This window comes from Chelonoidis abingdonii, chromosome 10, assembly GCF_003597395.2.
Source record: "Chelonoidis abingdonii isolate Lonesome George chromosome 10, CheloAbing_2.0, whole genome shotgun sequence".
Classification (NCBI taxonomy): Eukaryota; Metazoa; Chordata; order Testudines; family Testudinidae; genus Chelonoidis; species Chelonoidis abingdonii.
In genome coordinates this window covers 35,661,862-35,683,633 of record NC_133778.1, presented here as the reverse complement: position 1 = coordinate 35,683,633, position 21,772 = coordinate 35,661,862, and the positions used below count along the sequence as shown (strand labels likewise).

At 37.7% G+C, this 21,772-nt stretch overlaps 1 protein-coding gene across 1 annotated transcript in view; it reads right to left on the bottom strand.

Moving 5' to 3' along the window:
* Positions 1 to 21,772, bottom strand: part of TTN (titin) — a 321,905-nt gene that overhangs the window by 69,000 nt on the left and 231,133 nt on the right. The window contains exons 218-256 of the mRNA XM_075069826.1: positions 21,557 to 21,744; positions 20,170 to 20,284; positions 19,299 to 19,583; positions 18,828 to 18,979; positions 18,542 to 18,689; positions 18,247 to 18,424; positions 18,023 to 18,144; positions 17,637 to 17,924; positions 17,247 to 17,543; positions 16,954 to 17,140; positions 15,194 to 15,309; positions 14,798 to 15,097; positions 14,245 to 14,544; positions 14,046 to 14,151; positions 13,671 to 13,867; positions 13,262 to 13,567; positions 12,886 to 13,164; positions 11,742 to 12,041; positions 11,339 to 11,641; positions 10,854 to 11,228; positions 10,460 to 10,762; positions 9,323 to 9,622; positions 8,934 to 9,230; positions 8,539 to 8,823; positions 8,150 to 8,443; positions 7,327 to 7,626; positions 6,910 to 7,218; positions 6,626 to 6,816; positions 5,218 to 5,647; positions 4,317 to 4,625; positions 3,744 to 3,892; positions 3,622 to 3,654; positions 3,402 to 3,531; positions 3,007 to 3,306; positions 2,601 to 2,918; positions 2,192 to 2,488; positions 1,781 to 2,080; positions 889 to 1,203; positions 633 to 781 (exon numbers count right to left, since the gene is read on the bottom strand). Of these exons, the coding sequence (XP_074925927.1) occupies positions 633 to 781; positions 889 to 1,203; positions 1,781 to 2,080; positions 2,192 to 2,488; positions 2,601 to 2,918; positions 3,007 to 3,306; positions 3,402 to 3,531; positions 3,622 to 3,654; positions 3,744 to 3,892; positions 4,317 to 4,625; positions 5,218 to 5,647; positions 6,626 to 6,816; positions 6,910 to 7,218; positions 7,327 to 7,626; positions 8,150 to 8,443; positions 8,539 to 8,823; positions 8,934 to 9,230; positions 9,323 to 9,622; positions 10,460 to 10,762; positions 10,854 to 11,228; positions 11,339 to 11,641; positions 11,742 to 12,041; positions 12,886 to 13,164; positions 13,262 to 13,567; positions 13,671 to 13,867; positions 14,046 to 14,151; positions 14,245 to 14,544; positions 14,798 to 15,097; positions 15,194 to 15,309; positions 16,954 to 17,140; positions 17,247 to 17,543; positions 17,637 to 17,924; positions 18,023 to 18,144; positions 18,247 to 18,424; positions 18,542 to 18,689; positions 18,828 to 18,979; positions 19,299 to 19,583; positions 20,170 to 20,284; positions 21,557 to 21,744 (9,551 nt within the window). The remainder of the gene's footprint in view (positions 1 to 632; positions 782 to 888; positions 1,204 to 1,780; positions 2,081 to 2,191; positions 2,489 to 2,600; positions 2,919 to 3,006; positions 3,307 to 3,401; positions 3,532 to 3,621; positions 3,655 to 3,743; positions 3,893 to 4,316; positions 4,626 to 5,217; positions 5,648 to 6,625; positions 6,817 to 6,909; positions 7,219 to 7,326; positions 7,627 to 8,149; positions 8,444 to 8,538; positions 8,824 to 8,933; positions 9,231 to 9,322; positions 9,623 to 10,459; positions 10,763 to 10,853; positions 11,229 to 11,338; positions 11,642 to 11,741; positions 12,042 to 12,885; positions 13,165 to 13,261; positions 13,568 to 13,670; positions 13,868 to 14,045; positions 14,152 to 14,244; positions 14,545 to 14,797; positions 15,098 to 15,193; positions 15,310 to 16,953; positions 17,141 to 17,246; positions 17,544 to 17,636; positions 17,925 to 18,022; positions 18,145 to 18,246; positions 18,425 to 18,541; positions 18,690 to 18,827; positions 18,980 to 19,298; positions 19,584 to 20,169; positions 20,285 to 21,556; positions 21,745 to 21,772) is intronic.

Sequence of the window (21,772 nt, the reverse complement as noted above, 5' to 3'; positions counted from 1 at the left end):
CAGGTGAAAGGAGGAAAGGTGGGAAAAAATCCCTTTCTCTTGCTCCTTTCTGGATCTCTTGTGCATAGCCTGTTTTTATGGATTTTATGTGCAGGTTGGGGCAGCATTTGGCTTATATCAAATGTGTGAAGAGGTGCAAAAGTAGGCAAACTGGACAAGTGTCATATATTTATGGCCAAATTACTGGTTTGGAAACATTAACTTCTGTTCTGTATGCACCAGTGAGATTTTCAGTAATGTATCATTGAAAAGCAGTAGAAAAATGTGGAGGCATTGTTTGCAAAATAACTAGGAAGAATTTGTCCTTCTATTGGCTCCTTTACTTTTGTACCTAATATCCACATTCACATGAACCTTCTGCTCCTTTATTGATAACTATAAATATACCTGTGTAGTTTAGAGAACCTGAGTTTAGGAAAATACTGAGGTATCTTAGACACCACAGTGTGGCAAATATTAACTTTTACATTTGGCCATATATTTTAAAACTATGAAGATAATTATTGTACAAAGAAAACATGATAATGTATACCATATAGTTGGTGTAATGAGAATGTGTACAAATATACATTAGCAACAAATATTGTTTAAAGATAGAGGAAACCTAGATCCTATAATAGTATTTCACCTACCTTTTCCCATTCTTCCTTTCCTTCCTCTTTATATTCAACTATGTAACCAGTGATCTTAGAACCACCATCCTTTAATGGTGGAGCCCACTCCAGATCAACAGATGACTTTGTCCAGTCAGTAACTTTTGGAATAGGTGGACCAGGGGGGCCTGGAAAATAATATCGTATCATTACATATATATAAATGTATAACAATATATTTTTTCTTCTCAATGGAACATTTTCAATTTGAAAAATATAAATTTAACATATTTACCAATAGGGTCTCTAGCAATTGCTGGGTCAGATGGCATGCTTGGTGGACCAACACCAGCTGCATTAATAGCCAATACACGGAACTGATATTCTGAATTTTCAATAAGACCAGTTACTTTGTAAGAAACGCCTAGTGGCATAGGTTTGATGGGATCACGGTTAACCCTTGTCCATCTCTTTCCAGTGGTCTCTTTGCGCTCCAGCCAGTAACCTGTTACAGGAGAGCCTCCATCATATTCAGGTTCCTCCCAGTTGACAATCATTGAGTCACGTGTTATGCTGCTAACTGTTGGCTTGTCGCATGGCCCAGGAACACCTGGAAAAAAAAGTTACACAAATTTTGTAACAAAATGTTAACATATAAAATGTCTGTGCCTCATTTAATTGTCAAGGTTAACATTCACTTGCCTTCTGTGTACCTTTCTGTGGCCAGTGTGTGTAGGAAAATGTTTGTAATATAGTCTTCTTTTCTCAGACCTAGCATTCCCTCTCTGTTAGACCAGCAACTAAGAAGCTAACTCCCTTATTCTTTATTGTCTTTTTCCATAACTCAAGTTAGGAAAATAACTCTTCCATAATGGTAAGGTCAATATTACCCCAAATATAACTGTATGAGCCAGTCCAGTTTCAATAAAACCAAAGCTAATTGTATTTTAAGATATAGCAAAGAAAAGAGACAAAACATTAAAATTTTAACCATTAACTATCTTAACAGGATATCTATGGTAAAAATCTTTCAAACTATTCTAGAAATTTCAGATATGTGCGAGAGATAAAAGCAATTGGAATTTACAGCTTTGCATAACAGATCAGTTGATTCTTTAGGCTCTGCTTTGTCAAAGTCACTACAAAGCATGAGAACAACTAACATTTGAACACAATATCATACTTACTGAAAAGGTTTCTTGCTGTTTGTGGTTCACTATCAAGAGGCTCTCCAACGCCAAATTTATTTTGTGCCATGATGCGGAACACATATTCGTGGCCTTCCAGCAATTTGGGCACAGTGAAGATGCATTCCTTCGGCTCCTTGGTAACAGGTACCCATGTTCTTCTATTAGCTTCCCTTTTTTCAATAACATAGTTTGTAATCTTAGAACCACCATCATCTTTAGGAGGAAGCCAAGACAAAGTCATCTGATCAGATGAAATGGATTCAAATTTAATGGGTCCCTCTGGTGGTCCAGGACGTCCTGAAAGTTAAATTTTAAGAATTATGAATGCATTATTAAAATACATTTAAAATAAAGTATCACATTCTCAGAATCAACACATGCAATTGTACAAAAGCCCTTGATATTTACCAAGAACATTCAGCCTCATCTCCTTTGAAGCAGTTCCCAGATTATTTACAGCAGTTAAAGTGTATAAGCCTGTATCTCTTCTGCGAGACTGTTGGATTAATAAGGAGCAAGTATCTTCGCTCACAACCTTATTGACATGTTGATCATATAGTACTGGTGTTTTGTCATCAGGTTTCTTTGGAGTAGCTTTAAACCACGTTAATGTGGGGAATGGTACACCCTTTATCTTGGCTACAATGTTAATATCTGTTCCCTCCTCAACCTCCATAAATTCTTTGAGTTCAATTGATGGTGGACCTAGTATGAAACACGAAAAACATAAATTACCATTAAAAGGGATATAAAAGCAGATATACTTTTAAAATTGTATAATGAAATGTTCTGTTTTCCAGCATTGTTCAGTACTTACATGTTTGGTCTTTGACAACAATTGGGCCAACTGTAGCAGATGGTCTGCTGGGACCTGCTTCATTTACAGCTTTGACTCTGAATTCATAATCTTCACCTTCTTTCAGGTCCTCAACAGTAAACTTTGTTTCCTCTACATCACGCCTATTGCACTGTTTCCAAGCCTCTTTTCCTTCCCCAGTACGATCCCAGTGAAGACACTCAATATTATAATGTGTAACAGGGGCACCACCATCATTCTTTGGAGGTTTCCATGTCAAGCTAACAGTGTTTTTAGTTACAAGACCGATCTTGAGTTTGATAGGTGGATCAGGAGGATCTTTAAAAATCAAATAAAAATTGGAATCAACCAACATTACAGTAGCATTTGGTTATCAAAGGAGATGTTCCATTTTGGTTTAACTCACGGATTGGATCCCTGGCTGTGGTCCGTTGGATTGTGTCTGCAGGCGGCCCAATACCAAAACGGTTTTCTGCACGTACACGGAAGAAATATTGTTGCCCAGCTATGAGATCAGGTACAATGAAGGAAGTGCTTCCACAATCTGGATTAACTTTTGTCCAGGCCTTCCCTTCAACAGTCCTCTTCTCTATAACATAGCCTTTGATTCTGTCTCCACCATCATTATCTGGCATCTTCCATGAAAGTTTGCAACTAGATCTTGTTATATCACTCACTTTCAGGTCTTTTGGTGGCCCTGGCACATCTGTTAGTATAAAAGCACAACAGAAGCAGTTTTAGATAAATACCTAGAAAACATGAAAAATGCTATATGAATACTCCAACATGTATATGACGTACCAAGCACGTTAACTCTAACATTTACAGTTTTCTGTCCTGCTTTATTCTTTGCTGTAATACTGTATCTTCCAGAATGGCCTCTGTTACATTCTGGGATAGTAATTACTGAAGTAGTATCAGTTACTTCCAGCTGCAAATAAAAAGAGATATATATTGATTATAAATAATTACAACATGAAGAATTTAGCAATATAGAAACAATTCATTTTTTTTACATTACCTGAGCATCTTCAGGTATATTATTGACTCCTTCCTATAAATAAAGAAGAAAAAGTAAACATAACAGAGATTTCTTTAAATAGCTAGCAACAGATTTAGAAAGTAATCAGATCTTTTATTAACCTTTATTGCCTTCTTGGCTTCTCCTTCAAATTCCCAAGATGTTTTTGGAACTGGACGCCCCTTTATAATGGCTGGTATTTTAATTGTCGTACCAGAACGAACAGAGAGAAAATCTTGTGCTCCAATATCAATAAAAACTTCTGGTTCCTCTGCAAAAAGATTTACAAACGTAATTGTTAGATGAGTTATTGAAATTAAAATTCAGCCAGCTATGGACTAAAACCTCATGATACATTCCAAAGCATGCACAGTATACATCAGAAGGCCCCCAGTACTCTGTGTGGCACTTGTTGCTGTTACTTTTTCATTAGGCACAACGTGCCCTTTATGCCTGGTTGTAACACTTCCCAGATTTCTGCTTGATCATATCCTATTCATAGTCACCAGGTCACTTTCTTAGATTTACAACTTCTTTGTTGATGTTCTTATATAATTCTGTGTACTGGGTTAGGTCTACCATGGTGGGTCCTGCTGTTTGAACTTAGTCTTTACCCCTCTTTGTCTCCGAATGCACATGCACAGCAAAGGGTAGGATTTATCTCTAAATATTTAAATTAATTCCAAGACTCTTACCTAGAATTTCCTTGACAGGTATTTCTGATGTTGGAAGACTTGGTTCAGATTCCCCAGCAGCATTTACAGCTTTCACTCTAAATCTGTACTTCCTAAGTTCTTTCAAGCTGGGTACAACACATTTGCAAGTAGGAAATAGTTTGTCTGGTTCATTCACCTTCTTCCAGTCAGTACTACCTTCTTCTTGCATTTCAACAATGTATCCTTTTATAGGACTGCCACCATCTTTTTGTGGAGGTTTCCATTTAAGAGATATAGTGGATTTGGTTCTATCTGTGACCTCTGGGCATGATGGCGCACCAGGTACAACTTGTAAGAAAATGCAAAAAGTTTTGGCTGGGAGTTAGTGTCTATGTATTTTCAGATTTATATTTTAAAATGCTGTAATGTCAGCAAAAGTATTTTTCTATACATTTGTCAAAAAGAATGGCAGTAAAAATTGAGAATACTGCAAATATGTATATTTACAAACAAGTTATGTATATGACATATACCATATGTGAAATTGTTATACATGTTTTGTAAATTTACAACACATATAACAATTCTACATACACAAAGCAAAGAATATAAACATCATTCTACTGTAATAATATTTAACAGCAAAGAAAAAGAAATCATTGATTCTGAACTCGCTTACACCAGCTTAAACAGAAGTATTCCATTAAAGTCATTGGAGTTAAACTGATGTAAAAGTATGGTAAGTGAGATCAAAATTAATTATCTGAACTAAAATAAAAATAATTAATAGTTAATCAGAAAATCATTACACTGACAACAGAATAGCATTACAAACATTTCATCAGTCTAGTCTCATTGAATTCAACATCAAAAAGGGTTGCAGAATGTAGTTTTTATGTATTATAACCTTTAAAGAAACTCATAAAAACTGTATGCTTACATATAGGATCTGCTGCTAAAGCAGGATCTGATGGTTCACTGGGAGGGCCAATTCCAGCAATATTTACAGCCATGGCTCTAAACTGGTATTCAACGCCTTCAGTTAACCGCAAGACATTAAATTCCAGCCCTTTCATTACTGGCTTGGTTACTGGAGCTCTGTTAACACGTGACCAATAGACACCTCCGACTTCTCTCTTCTCCAACCAGTACCCAGTGATTGGGGCTCCACCATTGTCCAAAGGAGGCTCCCAAGTCACCAGCATTGATGACCTAGTGCGATCTAAAACTTTTGGTTTTCCAGGAGGTCCAGGAAGGCCATACGGATCCTTAATGACCACTTTCTCTGAGAGGCACTCATCACTTGTCCCATATTTGTTTACTGCCCTGACTCTAAACTGGTATTCACCATTTGTTGCAAGTTTCCACACCTGAAAAACAAGATTTAAATTAATAAATGACTGTTTCCAAAATAAGCATATGTTAAATTTTCCCGCTTTTGACACTGTTTAATTAAACTCATCCTTTGTTATCCCAATGAATGGCTACATGTAGCTCTATATGCTGCAACAGAGACTCGTATATCATGCACACAGAGCCAACAGTGAATGAGAATGTCATAATGCCCTTGGTCTTTGGGGTAGATGCAGACATCAACACACTTATTTGTTCCTACCATTTGGGCTGTTTGCCCTTTCAGCAAGAGGGCAATATGCTGGCGGGAAGCTGGAGGGTAGTGCTACTAAGAGGTACAGCAGCAGGTCAGAACAGCAGGGTAAGCAAAAAACCTAACAAAAATTGACCAAAATACCAAGTGGTCACATACTTTTGTCAGTGTCTTAAGTTAGTGAGAATTACTGTGACATATGACGTATGATTAAGTTTTAATAGAGGGTGAGAATGAATCCTTACTGAGATGCTTAAAACAATCCAAAAGCAAAATTGGGAAAACAATTAATAAAAAAACCACTGGACTTAAAATGTCTGTATAGTGATTTTTTTCAAAATGATGTAACTTGTCAGCTACTGTATCTTTACTGGGTGGTATAAAATTGCGATCACCTTTATTCTCTACATACAAAATTATATTTCAGATATGAATTAACCTAAAAGACACAAAAGGGATATGTCTTCTTAACTCATATATTAATTTCTTTATAAAATAAATGACATAACTGAATATATTATTTTCTTTTTGGGATTTAAGGAAAATACAGATATACACAATGTCAATAGTGATTATCTAGAAATTCTGGTCATGGGCAGTGTACCACTAGCTCTGATAACTATGTGTTCTGTACTTCATTTTATTTTGGTATTGTACACATGTTGTTTTTATTATTTAGCCATGCTGAATTACATAATAAAGACACTTTGTAAAGTACAGAAAAGTTTTGAGATAACTTTACCCCAAATCGTCTGTCAACCACTGTGCTGGAAACCTCCTCCCATTCAGATTTCTTCCTACTGGCATCACGTTTTTCAATAATGTAATGAGTAATTTCACTGCCACCATTATCAAGGGGGGCATCCCAGGTCAAATAGCATGATTCTGCTTTAATGTCAGAAACTGCAAGATTTCTTGGTGGAGAAGGACGATCTAAATAAAAGCAATACAATATCATATTATGTTATGGAGAAGGCAAAAACATATTTGCTTTTGTCATTTCATTAAAATAAATCAGATACTTACCATACACTTCAACATAAGCATTGCGATATGCTGTGCCGAGACGATTGGTAGCTGTGACAGTGTAAGTGCCTTTATCGCCCCTAAGTGCAGCAGGTATACTAAGTTCAGTTTTTGCTTCAGATCTAGATATTTCTTGTTTGGTTATCTTAAGTGCATCTGATGGTTTGTCAATTACAACTTCATTTTTGGCCCATTCAATCTTTGGCATTGGTAGACCTGTCACATCAGCGGGAATATTAACTGCCTCTCCTGCCCTCACTTTGATAGTATCTCCTCTGACGGCCAGACGTAATGTGACAGTTGGAGGTACTGTAAAACAAAACAAAAATAAAAGAATGAAGGCAGTAACAAAAAGCAAATAAACTAGTTAATAGAGTTTTGAAGGCAGTTGTACATGTTTCTAATAAACAGGTGTACCTTCATCATCTTGTATAACTACATTAAGTGGTAGTGATGGTTCACTTTCACCAATAGCATTGACTGCTTTGACACGGAATTCATACATATGAAGCTCATCAAGATTTTCTACAAGAAGAGATGTAGTTGGACAGAGTTGCTGGTTAACTCTTTCGAACACATTTGAGTCATGTCTTCTCTTATCAACGATGTATCCTATGACAGGACTGCCACCATCATTACGAGGAGGCTTCCAGTCAAGTGTAATGGTTGATTTTGTCCTGTCTGTGTACATGAATCTTTCAGGTGCTGTTGGAGGACCTAGTAATTCACAATGAAGAATATAAGTCATATACTTAAAGTTTTGTTTCATTTCTTATCCCATTAAATAAAATAGAATTGACATTTTTAAAGCAGCATCTTTCATATGCAAGGTATCCAAATTATTATAATGTAGTATGAAGTTTCTCTGACAGTGAAGTGACTAGTAGGCAACAGGGCAACAATTAGTGTCTCAACAATAGTTTAAACATAGTCTTTGACAATGAAAGCTGCCTGATTGAAAGAAGGAGGGACAAAGTGATTATCTCCTACTCCTTTTCAGAAATGGTCCTGGTAATTATACGTAAGTGAGAGGTCTAATTTCAACAGTTACTCTGCTGAAGATCTGAAGCCTTAACTCTGTAGCAGAGAAGTATGAACATTAAAATAAAAACCCATTAATATGTCTATGTACATTGAATATACAGTGTGTCATCTTCTCAGCATTAATGAAATAACTGTGCAGTGATCTAGATCTCCCCGTACTTAATAATTTACATAAGCACACAAATAGTTATTTTACCTAATGGGTCAACTGCAAGAATTGGTCCTATGTCAACAGGTGGACCACAGCCAAACTTATTCTTGGCAATAACACGAAACATATATTCCTGTCCTTCAACGAGACCTGTAATATCACACTTAGATCTCTCAGTGTCTATACACTGTCTCCAAGTATGCATTTTGGCATCTTTGCGTTCAATAAGAAAGCCAGTGATATCACTTCCTCCATCATCTTCAGGATCGGACCAGTTAAGCAGACACATTTTTCTGTTCACAACCACAGGTTTTAGGTCAAGCACTGGCCCAGGAACATCTGAAAAAGACAACATATTGCATAAGAAAAAAACAAAGATTTCTTGTATCTAGGTACACTTAACAATTGGTTTCATAGCATGTAATATTTCTTACCAAAAACTTCTACTCTGGTTGCTGCAAATTTGGAACCACTCTCATTGGTTGCAGTAATCACATATCTTCCATGGTCTTTTCTCAATGCATTCTGAATAGTTAGTTCAGATTTGGTGCCAACATTTTCAATGACAACCCTTTCTTTGTCTAATTCACCTTCCTCCACAGTCCACACAATTGTAGGTGTAGGGCGCCCAGTTACAGTAGCAGGAATTTTAAGAGTTTTCCCAGCCATTATCTGAATGCCTGCTTTGACAGAAACATCCAATTCAACATGAGGTGGCTCTGCAGAAAAATAGGAATAGTGCATTAGTTTAAGGGAGATAAAAGAGTTTAACATGCCATACCGGCTACTATGTGTTAAATGACATTTGACATTTGCACAACAACAGTACCTTGAGGTTCTGAAACTGTTATAGGTTCAGTTTCACCAGGTGGTCCTTCCCCAGCTGCATTAACAGCGGTAACGCGGAGTTTATAGTCAGCACCTTCTCTAATTTCTTTAACAGTGTATTTTCTAATCTTAATGGATTTCTCTGTGCAGCGTGACCATTCATTTATGCCGACCAATTGTTTGTAAATGAAATAACCAATGATATCACCACCACCGTTGAATGCTGGAGGTTCCCATTCTAGTTCAATAGCAGTTGAGCTTGTATCAACAACTCTTGGAATTGGTGGACCAGGTGGCACTAAAGAAATAAAAAAAGTGTAAATCAAAATTCATGGATACTTAACCTACTCTTGTCAGCCTCCAAGTATTATCTTGTATAAAAATGCTTACATATTGCGTCCTGAGCAGTTTTTGGATCTGATGGTGGACTAAATTTGCCAGGGCCAGCTGCATTTTCAGCACACACTCTAAAGATATAGGTAAGTCCTTCCAAAAGCCCATCAGCTCTTATTTCTAGGGCGTTCAGGAGGTTTCTGTTGACACGAGCCCAGTGAGTACTATTGATTTCACGTTTTTCAATCCAGTAACCCAAGATGGGACTACCGTTGTCTTTTGGTTCATTCCATTTAACCAACATACTATTACTGGTAACATCCTCCACTTCAGGCTTATCAGGTGCATCTGGTGGACCTAAAAAAATTAAAAAGAAAGAGAAAAATGCAATTTTGGCACCTATGATATCTTATCCAGACCATAAATTTTATTTATGTAGTGAGGCATTATGGCCTAGTGGACTAAGCATGGGGACAAGAGTAAAGAAATGATCTGTTCTAACTGCAGGTCTATCATTTTCTTACTGTGTGATTTTGGACAAGTCAGTTAAACTTACTGCGGTTTAGTTTACCAATCTGTAAAACAGAGATAATGTAGATCTCCTTCACGTCGGCCATGATTAATTTGTAAATATTTTACAATGAAAAGTACTATATAAAAGAGTGTATTGTAATACATTTGGCCTTTGTCATTATCTTCAAGGTACTCAATGGGTTGGGCCCAGGATATCTAAACACTGCAATAAAGACTGTGGTCAACAACTCCTCTGGCACAATGGGACTTTCCAACATAAGGATAAAGCTTCTCTGTGCTGGAGACAGAGTCCTCTGAGGGACTCATTCCAGACTGTAGTATGAACCCCAACAGGAACTAAGGACCAATACAAACCTCATGGAATCTGCTCCAAGCAAAAGGTGCAATTCTTCAATATTGTATTTTCTTACATAAACATACAGTAGCATGTACATTTAAAAAAAGAACCCAAAACAACACCCTGCCAAAACAAAACACTATATTGCACATACAATTTCTCCCCTAACAGGGGAACAAGATAAAAAAATGAACCACATGTGACAAATGCTAGTTACACTTCTGGAATACATTCAGATACTAGTGATGCAGATGGTATAAAAAACCTATATAGAATAGAATTTCTTCAAAAGTATTGTGTTTAAATATCAACACACAACTTACTGAATGGATCTTTGGCTACCAGTGGTTTGGAAACACATGGTGGTCCAGGTCCTAACCTATTTTCAGCTGTTACACGGAAGAGGTATTCCTTTCCTTCAATCAGTTTTAGCACGTGGTATTTGCAATGCCTGAGTGTTGAAGTGACAGTAACCCAGCCTATTTCAGCTTTTGAGTTGTCTTTCTTTTCCAGGACATAGTTCAGGATTTCACTTCCACCATCATCAAGAGGAGGCTCCCACTTGCAGACAACAGAATGTTTTCTAACATCTTCAAATGTAAAGTTGATAGGAGGTCCAGGCGTATCTATTTTTTAAAACACCAGCGAAAAATTATTAGTATTCTCTGGTGAGCATCTGCTCTGACATTTTAAACAATGAGGTGTTTAAGCACATACCTAATACGTTTACTTCACATGAGGCTTTTGCAACACCATGATCATTTTCAACTCTGATAGTAAATGTGCCATGGTCAGTTCTCAGTGAGTCACGAACAGCTAACAAGGACTCTCCAGGTTTGTGGTTGTCAATATTCAAACGTTCTGGCAGTGAAAGATAGAATGGCTCCTCTTCTTCAACTTCACCCTTCCTTCTCCTAGTAAACTTTGTTACTCTCTTTTTTATTTCCTGTGGCCTAATAGTTTCATCATTCCTTAACCATGTAATAGATGGGTATGGTGCTCCGGAAATATGTGCTTCCAGTGCAATTTCATCACCTCGCCTCACCTCAAGGCCAGCCTGCAGATTAGCACTAAGGAAGACTTTTGGAGCCTCTGTATTAATAAGAAATGTATTTTAAGTTACATTTAGAAATGAAGTTAAAAGTAGTATTTTTCAGTAGGTTTAAGAATTCGTGGTAGTAAGAAAAATAAGCAAATCATACCAATGGGATCAACAGCTTTCACTAATGGAGTGATACGAGAAGGTTCACTGACACCTGCAGCATTTTCTGCACGAGCACGGAACTGGTATTCTTTGCCTTCCTCAAGATCTTTTACTGTGTAGGTCAAAACAGGTACCAAAAATTCGTTGCACCTTTCCCACTTGTCTTGACCCTTAGCAATCTTTTCTAAGATATAGCCCATAATCTTGCATCCTCCATCATACAAAGGTGGCTTCCATGTAAGTGTTACTGACTTTGATGTTGGATTATAAGTCTCAAGATCAACAGGTGGATCTGGACGCTCTGTAGAATTATAATAAAAATAGAATTTAAACAAATAGAAGATATAGAGAAATTACTTTAAAATCAATCTAGTATATTATCCATTGATATAAAAACTTACGCTTTGGATCTTCAGCAATGACTGGGTTCCTTAATTCAATGTATTCACCTCCTCCAATTTTATTGACAGCCTTAACACGGAAGTAATATTCACCATTTGGTATAAGATCCTTGACAATCCATGAGAGTTTGTTCTCACCAGACATCACTGGAATATATGTTCTCCGACCAGCTTCTCTACGTTCCAGGACATAATGTAAGATGGGAGTGCCACCATCATGCTCTGGAGGTTCCCAGGCTATCTTGCATGAATTTTTAGTCACTTCACTTGCTTTAATGTTTTTGCACGGCCCAGGCAGACCTGTTTCAAATAATAATTTTTATATAATTACCCTAACAACAACAACAACAACAACAACAAGAAACTAGGAAACTGCTTTAGTACAAATGTGAAATTACATTGTATTTTTTACTTCTGTTTTTCACAAAGCAGACCAAAAGAACAAATATTGGTTGCACAATATAGACATGAATTTACATTTCCTTATGGCAGTAGACATGAAAGAGTCATTCATTCTCCATACTAATTGGCTTATTAAGGGATTATAGATCTATTAAAGTGTCAAAATTGACCCTTCCTTGGGATTTTATGCCTAATTAATATTTTAAATATAAATAGTTGGCAACACTGTACAGTTATAGTACATAATTATATTATTTTAGAATGGCTATAAAGGGTGAGTTTCTGTGCTAGGCCTCTGACAGACACAGCATGCAACTTGTAGCCCAGGGGAATGGGGGCTATGATGGCTTTAAGTCACCTTTGTATCCTCCAGCTCCAGGGCTATTCTGAGGAGTGGGAGGCCACTGGTGCAAGTCAACAGCCTTGGGGGCATGATTAAATTTTGGCAATGTCAGTGAGCTTCTTTAGGGGCCAAAGTGCCACCTAGAGTCTCTGTAGTGTTGTGTGCTAGGAGCCTCAACATACACTTCCCTCCACCAAATCCTTCCCCTGGGTTGCCTCTTATACCAGGACTCACAATGGGTTCTTGAGATGTAATCTTATATCTGTCTCCTGAGTGCCTGCACCAGGGGAATCCTCCTTGGCCAGATATGGGACTTTCATTGTGATTTTATGTCATCAATGGCCGAAAATGGGTGAGCATCTCACCCAAAGAGTTTATCGTCAAAAAAAGTTTAGTTACCTATGACTTTGACGTTGACTGAGCCAGTTGTTGAGCCCAGTTTGTTCTCCAGGGTGATAGTGTAAACACCTGCATCAGCATGAACACTGTTTGTGACTTCAAGCAATGCAGATGTGTAATTGCTCTTCATTGTTGTTCTGTCCCCTGCTTTAACCTCCTTGCCACCTTTATGCCATGTAATGGTTGGTGATGGAACAGCTCGAAAGGGTACAGGGATACTTAACTTTTCTCCTTCAATAACAACAATGTCTTGAGTCTTTAGGTCAATAGTGGGATTGCCTGTAAAAGTAAGAGTATATTATTAAAAAGCTTCAAAATGCCCAAATCCTTTTGCATTTATAAATTACAATCCTTTTAAAAAGAAATATATTCTTACAGTCTGGATCTTTAACAACAACATTTTCTGAGATGTCTGATGGATCACTAGCTCCAATAGCATTGACAGCTCTGACTCTCAGCACATACTCCTTGTCAGGAACAATGCCCTCTTCCACTTTGTATTTCAAGTCTTTTACTGGACGAGAATTGATTCGCATCCATTTTTCTGTTCCTGCTTCACACAGCTCAACATTGTATCCAATAATAGGACTACCACCATTTTTCTCTGGTGGTTTCCATGCAATGGAAATGTGCTTTCTGCTTGCATCTGTCACATGTAAATCGAGAGGAGGTGATGGAGGGCCTACAAAAATGCAAAAGAATTACAATACTTTTTGCAATATCAGTCCATCAATATAGTATTTTGACCCCATATTTCATACTTCAATTATTACATTATGACTTACTTGTTGGGTCTTCAATAGCAAGCAGGTCAGTTGGTTCACTTGGATGACCACAACCAGCTTCATTTTCTGCACGAACCTGGAACTGTACCTCTGTACCTTCAATAACATCAGTCACTCTGAAATGACAGTCAGGTCCAGCTGTCTTGCCAGCTTTCACCCAGCGTGTGCCTAATTTTTCTTTCTTTTCAATAACATATCTATGTAAATAAGAAAAGATACCGTTAGAAGTATGGAATCATAGGACAAGCACAATTTCATACTAATTGAAAATAAGTAAAGAGATATTAAAACAAAAACAAATAAAAAAAGCATATTTGTATATCTACACATCACCAAGCATACAGCTAGTGCTATACAAATCTGTAATCATCTTACCTTTGAATTGGTCTGCCACCATCATTCTTAGGTGGTTCCCATTTTAGGTCAACATGTCTCTTTGTCACTTCAACTACTGCAAGAGCATATGGTGGTCCAGGAGTAGCTAAAAACAAAATATCTGTATTAGGAGAAAAGGAGTCCAAAAATGATGTCTTTGTATATACTAACTTCTAAACATGCAAATGTGAAAACTTACTGAAGGTGTCTTTAGCAAGAACGGAATCTTCAACTTCACAATAGTCACTCTGCCCAACGGCATTTTCGGCAGCCACGCGGAACACATAGAGAGAGCCTTCAGTGAGTGGGGTCACTGTGTATTTGGTGTCTTTTACTGTTGTATCAACTGTTTGCCAGCCTTTCCGTCTCACATCTCTCTTTTCAACAATGTAGTTGGTAATTGGGGAGCCCCCATCTTTTTCTGGTACCGTCCATTTAAGATCCGCGGTGTTCTTAGTAATGTTAATAACCTCAAGCCATCGAGGTGGTGAAGGAGGGTCTGTAAAAATAGTAAAACAAAGGAAAATGGTTTTATCTGTTTATCCTATCAGATGCATAGAAGACAGAGAATAATGTGGAGCTTATTAAAAGGTTACATTTTTACAGTGGATGCAAGATAGAGTTCAATATTTTATAAGTTTACAAAAGTTTACTTGTTGGCTAAACAAACAGGCATGGTTTAGACTGTTTTAGTGTATATTTTACAACTGTAAAATATGTATTTTTTGTAATATATTTTAAATACTACTCACGCAGTCTCTCTTTGCATAGCACAGGGTCACTGGGCTCACTAGGTTCGCTCTCCCCAGCCTTGTTCACAGCTCTTACACGGAATGAGTATTCTTGTTTCTCCATAAGCCCCTTGAGGAAATGTTCAGTCAAGGGAATGCCCTCAGCCACTCTCACCCACTCATCTGTTCCGGTTTTTAGTAACTCAATGACATAAGACTCAATCTTTGCACCTCCATCATGTTCTGGCTTTGTCCACTGCAGGAATAATGATGTTTTGGCAACATCTTTCACAGTTGGCTTGCCAGGCGGCCATGGAGGATCTAGACACAAATTAAATAATAATTTAGACTTTAGAACAAATTATTTCCTTGGTTTTATGTTAAAATTAAATTGTGAAAGAAACGTATTCATAATACCAATAGGATCCTTCACTAGGATTGGCTTTGTCTCCTTGCTTGGTTTTCCAGGTCCTGCAAGATTCTCTGCCAAGACACGGAACTTGTACTTCTTCTTGTTGGTAAGACCTTTAACTCTGTTAATTGGGAATAAAATGTATATTTAGTAATAAAGCCAAACCCACACATTTATGAATGCTTAGCATTGTGTTTAAGTCATTATACTGCTACCTATGTTAAAAAACCTCAAATTCCAATCTACTGCTAAATATGTTATATTAAATGGTATTGGTTAAAGATACTAAGTGGTATACTGACAATAGAATCATAGACATGTAGGACTGAAAGGGACCTCGAGAGGCATCAAGTCTAGTCCCCTGTGCTGAGGCAGGACCAAGTAAACCTAGACCATCCCTGACAGGTGTTTGTCCAGCCTTCTCTTATAAACCTCCAATAATGGGGATTCCACAACCTCCCTTGGAAGCCTATTCCAGAGTTTAACTATCCTTATAGTTAGAAAGTTTTTCCTAATATCTAACCTAAATCTCCCATGCTGCAGATTAAATTCACTACTACTTGTTTTACCTTCAATGGACATAGAGAAAAATTGATTCTGGTCATGTTTATAGTACCCCTTAACATATTTGAAGATTGTCTGTTATCCCCCACCCTCCCAGTCTTCTTTTCTCAGGACTAAACATGCCCAGTTTTTTTAACCTTTCTTTATAGGTCAGGTTTTCTAAATCTTTTATCATTTTTGTTGCTCTCCTCTGGACTCTTTCCAATTTGTCTACATCTTTCCTAAAATGTGGCACCCAGAACTGCTCACAGTACTCTGGCTGAAGCCTCACTAGGGCCGAGTAGAGTGGGACAATTCCCTCCTGTGTCTTAGATACGACATTCCTTTTAATATCCCTGGAATTATATTAGCCTCTTTCGCAGCTGCATCATACTGATGAGTCATATTCAATTTGTGATCCACTGTAATCCGCAGATCCTTGTCAGCAGTGCTGTCACCTAGCCAGTTATTCCCCAATTTGTAGTTGTGCATTTGATTTTTCCTTCCTAAGTGTGGTACTGTACCCTGTCTTTATTAAACTTCACCTTGTTGAATTCAGATCAATTCTCCAATTTGTCAAGGTCATTTTGAATTCTAATCCTGTCCTTCAAAGTACTTGCAAGCCCCCCAGCTTTGTGTCATCTGTGAATTTTATAAGCATATTTTCCCCTCCATTATACAAGTCACTAATAAACATATTGAATAATACCAGACCCAGGACTGACCCCTTTAGAACCCCACTAATTTTGTCCCTACATGCTTGTGCTATTCTTCTGTACTCCTCCTTAGCAACAGCAGAATGTTATACTGCCATACAGAAGACTAATGTTGGAGATCTGCCAAATGTTTTTTGGAACATTGGATTGGAAGAGTGTTAGCTACATACAAGTTTTGACAAAATGCCTGTGTCATTTAATGCATGGAATGGCAACGGCACCAACTTTGAGAATACTCTTTGGCATCCGGGGATGCAGCAGAAAAAGTTGCTATTCCATTCAGGGGGAAAGGAAAAAGAATGTAAGACTCTTAGTCTTCCATAAAGAAATTGTTGATTAAAATTAGGTATTGAAAGAGAAGGCATGCCATCTGCCATTAGCTTGTTCTACATTTAGAATAGCAAAAAAGAGAATAAGAAAATGATATGATATATGTTGAAAAGGTCAGTGCTACATTTATCTGTATTTATAGCCCCATTTACAAGCTAAGTTGATAGTAGTCATACTTGAATGCTGTATCTGTCACTGGTATCTTATTGCATCTTATCCATTTATCGTGATCAGGATCATATCTCTCAACCCAATAACCAGTGATTGGACTTCCACCATCTTCATCTGGTTCAGACCATGTTAATGTCACAGAATCTTTAGTGACTTCAGAAGGTGTGACACCTGTTGGAGGCCCCGGTGGATCTGTACAAATTCATAAATATAAATGTAAATATACACACACATTTGTATATTTATACCTTTTTTGTAAAAGTACACAGTAAACTGAGCATCAAATTAATTAGCTTACCAAAGGAATATTTAGCAATGATAGGGCTGTGTTGAACTGGCTCCCCAACACCATACATGTTTTCAGCACTGACTCGGAAGATATATTCTTTATGAGGGGTTAAGTTCACCGCTTTGAAGTTTGTTCCCTTAATAGTTGATGACATCTTGTGCCATACTTCACTGTCTGTAGCTCTTCTCTCAACAACATAGTTTGTGATTTTAGATCCACCATCATCTCGAGGCGGATTCCATGTCAGGAAGCAGGATTCATTTGTAATATCTGATATATCAAATGCAGCTGGGGGACCTGGTTTATCTATAGATGACATAAATGAATATTAATTTCTGATGCTTATATGGTTGGTTACATTTATGTTGATTTAAAATAAATATAATAAATATAATATACCTAAAACATTAACTTCAACAACAGCAGTAGCACGCCCACTGGAATTTACAGCTTCAATAATATAGGTACCACTGTCACTTCTCTTGCTGTCTGTAATAGTGACGCTGGAATGGTTAGGTTTGGTTTCAATCGTAATTCTGTCGTCGGGTTTCAGGATTTTATCAGCCTTGGTCCAAGTAATGCGAGGCTCAGGCCTTCCTTTTATTGTAGCTGGGAGCTCAATTTTAGTTCCAGCTTTTACAGTCAGTCCAGCTAGAAGTTTCACATCTAGGAAAATTTCTGGGGCCTCTGATTTACGAGAAAATTAAAACATTGTTACAAAAACAGTGTTATGAAGAATGTTAGAAAGAATATAATGGATTTGATTCATTCATTTAAATAATTACCCTTTGTATCCACGGCCTGGATCTCATCTGTTGGCTTGCTTGGTTTGCTTGCTCCATGTTTATTCAAAGCCTTAACCCGATATGAGTACCATTCGCCTTCTTTAAGTTTTGGTACTTCCATTCTGTTAATTATAACACAATTCAGATATTTAAAATGACAAGAATCAAGTATTTTATTTAATTAAAATGACATTCCTTCTGATTTTAGTGCTTAAAATGCTTACTTTGTTTCAGCAACAGGTTCGCCACAGGGCTCCCACTTATCAGTACCACGTTGGCATTTTTCTACCAGATAACCCTTGATGCGTGAACCACCATCGTACTTGGGTGGATCCCATGTTAAGAAGATGCTTTTAGATGTTGGATCTCTCCATTTAACATTCTCTGGTGGATCAGGCACCGCTATAAAAATGAGCGATATACAGGATCTTAGAAACCAATCTGAGACACAGATTTTTTCCAAAAGTTATATAAATACAAAAGCAGTAACATAATAGAACCATAAAGATGAATACTTACTTGTTGGTGCTGACATATTTACAGGCTCATCAATATATGCAGGCTCTCCTGGTCCACATTTGTTGCGTGCTGAAACTCTAAACAAATATTCTTTTCCTTGGATGAGGTCAGGTACAGTGAACTCTTGGTCAACAACATAATCCAGAACCTGAGAAAAAGAAATGTTCTAATTTATTTCTAGAATTCCTTCCGAAAGCAGCAAATGACTAAATTTCTGTGGTACGAACAGAAACAATATAGGAAGTGACAACTAACTGTAATCACAAAAACAAAACAAAAAACTTACTTTGGTCCATGTTTTCCGGCTTATATCACGTTTTTCAATAAGATAGCCAGTCACCGGACTTCCTCCATCATTTTCAGGTGCTTCCCATGTCAATTGCACTGTGTTCCTGCTCATGTCTATCACTTTTAGTTCTCTTGGTGCACTTGGTCGAGCTGGAAGTGACACATATTGCATTAATTTGTCTTTCCATCAATAGTTTACCATATTTTCTATTCCATCTATTTATTAAAAGACTTGGACTACTTAGACACTCTCCCCTATATTATGAACTGTAGGATATTGAAAACTGAAAGACCACTGCAAATGGACTTCAGTAAAGTTATTTTTGTTAGAATTATTGTTAAATGTACCTCATTTGCTGAACGGTATATGGTTTCTCATAGTATAATGATCTAAATATTTTTTGCAAGATATTGGTTAGAAGTTATTGCTATAATTTAAATACCTGAAAGGAGGTTTTTGCCTGCTTACCAATGACATTAACATCAATTTCTCCTGAAACAGATGACACAGGGTTTTCTAATTTCAAGGTATAAATGCCCTTGTCTGGACGTTCACTTGGAGTAATAACAAGTTCTGCAAAGGTTGCAGTAGTCGCTATTTTCACACGATCACCCTTTTCTAAGATTTTGTCACCAACAGACCACGCTGCAGTTGGCACAGGGTAGCCCGTGATAGGAACACGGATCTTGAGTGGCTCTGGGACAATAACTTCCAGTCCATCTTTAAATGCACTTAAGTCCATTGTTGGTCCAACTGAAAAAGGGGAAAAATTGATTCCATAAAATACTTTCAGACTTTTGATTTTTATATTATTGTTAATGATACTGCAGTTGGCAGGGTGCTACTTAACTCCACTTCCACCAGCAGCAACCAGTTGGGAGCCATCTGGGCCAGACTGCAGCAGCTCACTCCTGACCTCGCTCTAATAGTGTGCTCTTGAGAAACCCTTAAGATAGCTAGAGAGCTAAACGATAGCAAGTGGGAAGTTTAACTTCCATTGGTAGTAAATCTTTACATGTATTTTTAAATGTTTTGTGCCCCATTCTGTAGGTGATTAATGAAAAGACCATCATTCTTCTTCAACATAGCTGCTTATGCTGTTGTTCAATGGGTCTCCCAACCTTAGAGCTAGCCCACCTGCAGAGATGGTTGTAGTAAAGAATTTCTCGGAGTCAGAGGCCCTTGCTGTTGGCATTCAGTGCTGGTATAATAGGTCTGATGAAGACCATGCACGGTAGCATCCTGATTTTAGCACCAATAGCTAGTACTGTCATGATACCCTGAACAGACGCAGGTTTATGTCTTACCGATTAACTAAACTAAAAAGAAAACTGCTTACCGTATGTGTCATCTGCAGTCAGTGGCCCAATAGCCTCAGCTGGATCTGATACACCAGCTGCATTTTCTGCAGAGACTCTGTAGTAGTAACTGGCTCCTGGTTTCAATCCAGTTACCTAAAAAGGAACAAATAACCATTTGCAAATTAAAAATCATGTTAAATATTGTGAATACTGTGACTTTGCACTCCATATGTTTTATGGAAATATGCTAATGAGTGTGAATATAATGTAACTGGAATATGCTTCATGCAAAAGATCTCTTGTAAGGTATCATTACAAAAGTTATAATCTACTGTATGTATGTATGTATGTATCATTCTTGGATTTAAAACTAGAAATATGAAGTATTATCCTGAAGTCCTATTGTAATTATGCAAAGTGTGGGCCATTAATGGTGGTTTAGAATCTTGATGGCTCCTGCTGAATAGGACAATTGGTTGTAAATGGCTCCATTTACTTGCAAGCCTTACTGCATTCCTGTGAGTCAGGCCAAGAAGAATGGAGGCTTGAGGTCTCACAGGACATGTGACCATGTCACCTAGTCCTGGAATCCATCTTAAACCTGGTGTTTTTCCATTTAGGAGGAGGAGTGGGGACCCAGAGAGACAAAAGATTCCCACCTTGTGCCAAAGCCATAACAGGGGGTGGAACAGAACAAAACTGCCAGGCATGAGAAACCCCCTAGTTACCACCTGAGCTGGAACCAACAAGGACTGTATCAGGGGAAAGGATTGGGACCAGACTAAGGAGTCTAGTCTGTGAAAGAAGCTTATTGAAACGTCTTTGAGGGTGAAATTTACTTGTATTCAATTTTTTAATGTATTAGGCTTAGACTTGTGTGTTTTGTTTTATTTTGCTTGGTAACTTACTTTGTTCTATCTGTTATTACTTGAAACCACTTAAACCCTATTTTTTATACTTAACAAAATCACTTTTGTTTATTAATTAACCCAGAGTAAGTGATTAATACCTGTGGGAGCAAACAGCTGTGCATATCTCTCTATCAGTGTTGCAGAGGGCAGACAATTTATGAATTTACCCTGTATAAGCTTTATACAGAGTAAAACAGATTTATTTGGGGTTTGGATCCCATTGGGAGCTGGGTGTCTGGGTGCTGGAGACAGGAGTACTTGCTGAGCTGTTTTCATTTAAGTCTGCAGCTTTGTGGAAGTGGGAGAGAGGAGAGGTGGTTCAGACCCTGGGTCTGTGTTGCAGCAGGCTAGCATGTCTAGCTCAACAAGACAGGGTTCTGGAGTCCCAAGCTGGCAAAGAAAACAGGCTCAGAGGTAGTTTCAGCACATCAAGTGGCAGTGCCAAGGGGGTCTCTGTGACTGGACCCATCACAAACACATACTGAATATTTCATTTAAGAATGAACCACTTTACCTTATAAGTAAGATTAGGGACAAGTCTTGGATTACAACGGATCCAGTTGTCTGTTCCCTCTTCACGTCTTTCAATAATATAACCCATTATTGGACTTCCTCCATCTTTCAGAGGAGGCTCCCATGTAAGCTGCACAGATGACTTAGTTTGGTCTGAATGACTGAGGTTAATGGGAGGACTTGGTTTTTCTGAAAAGAATTTGAAGAAATTAGACAT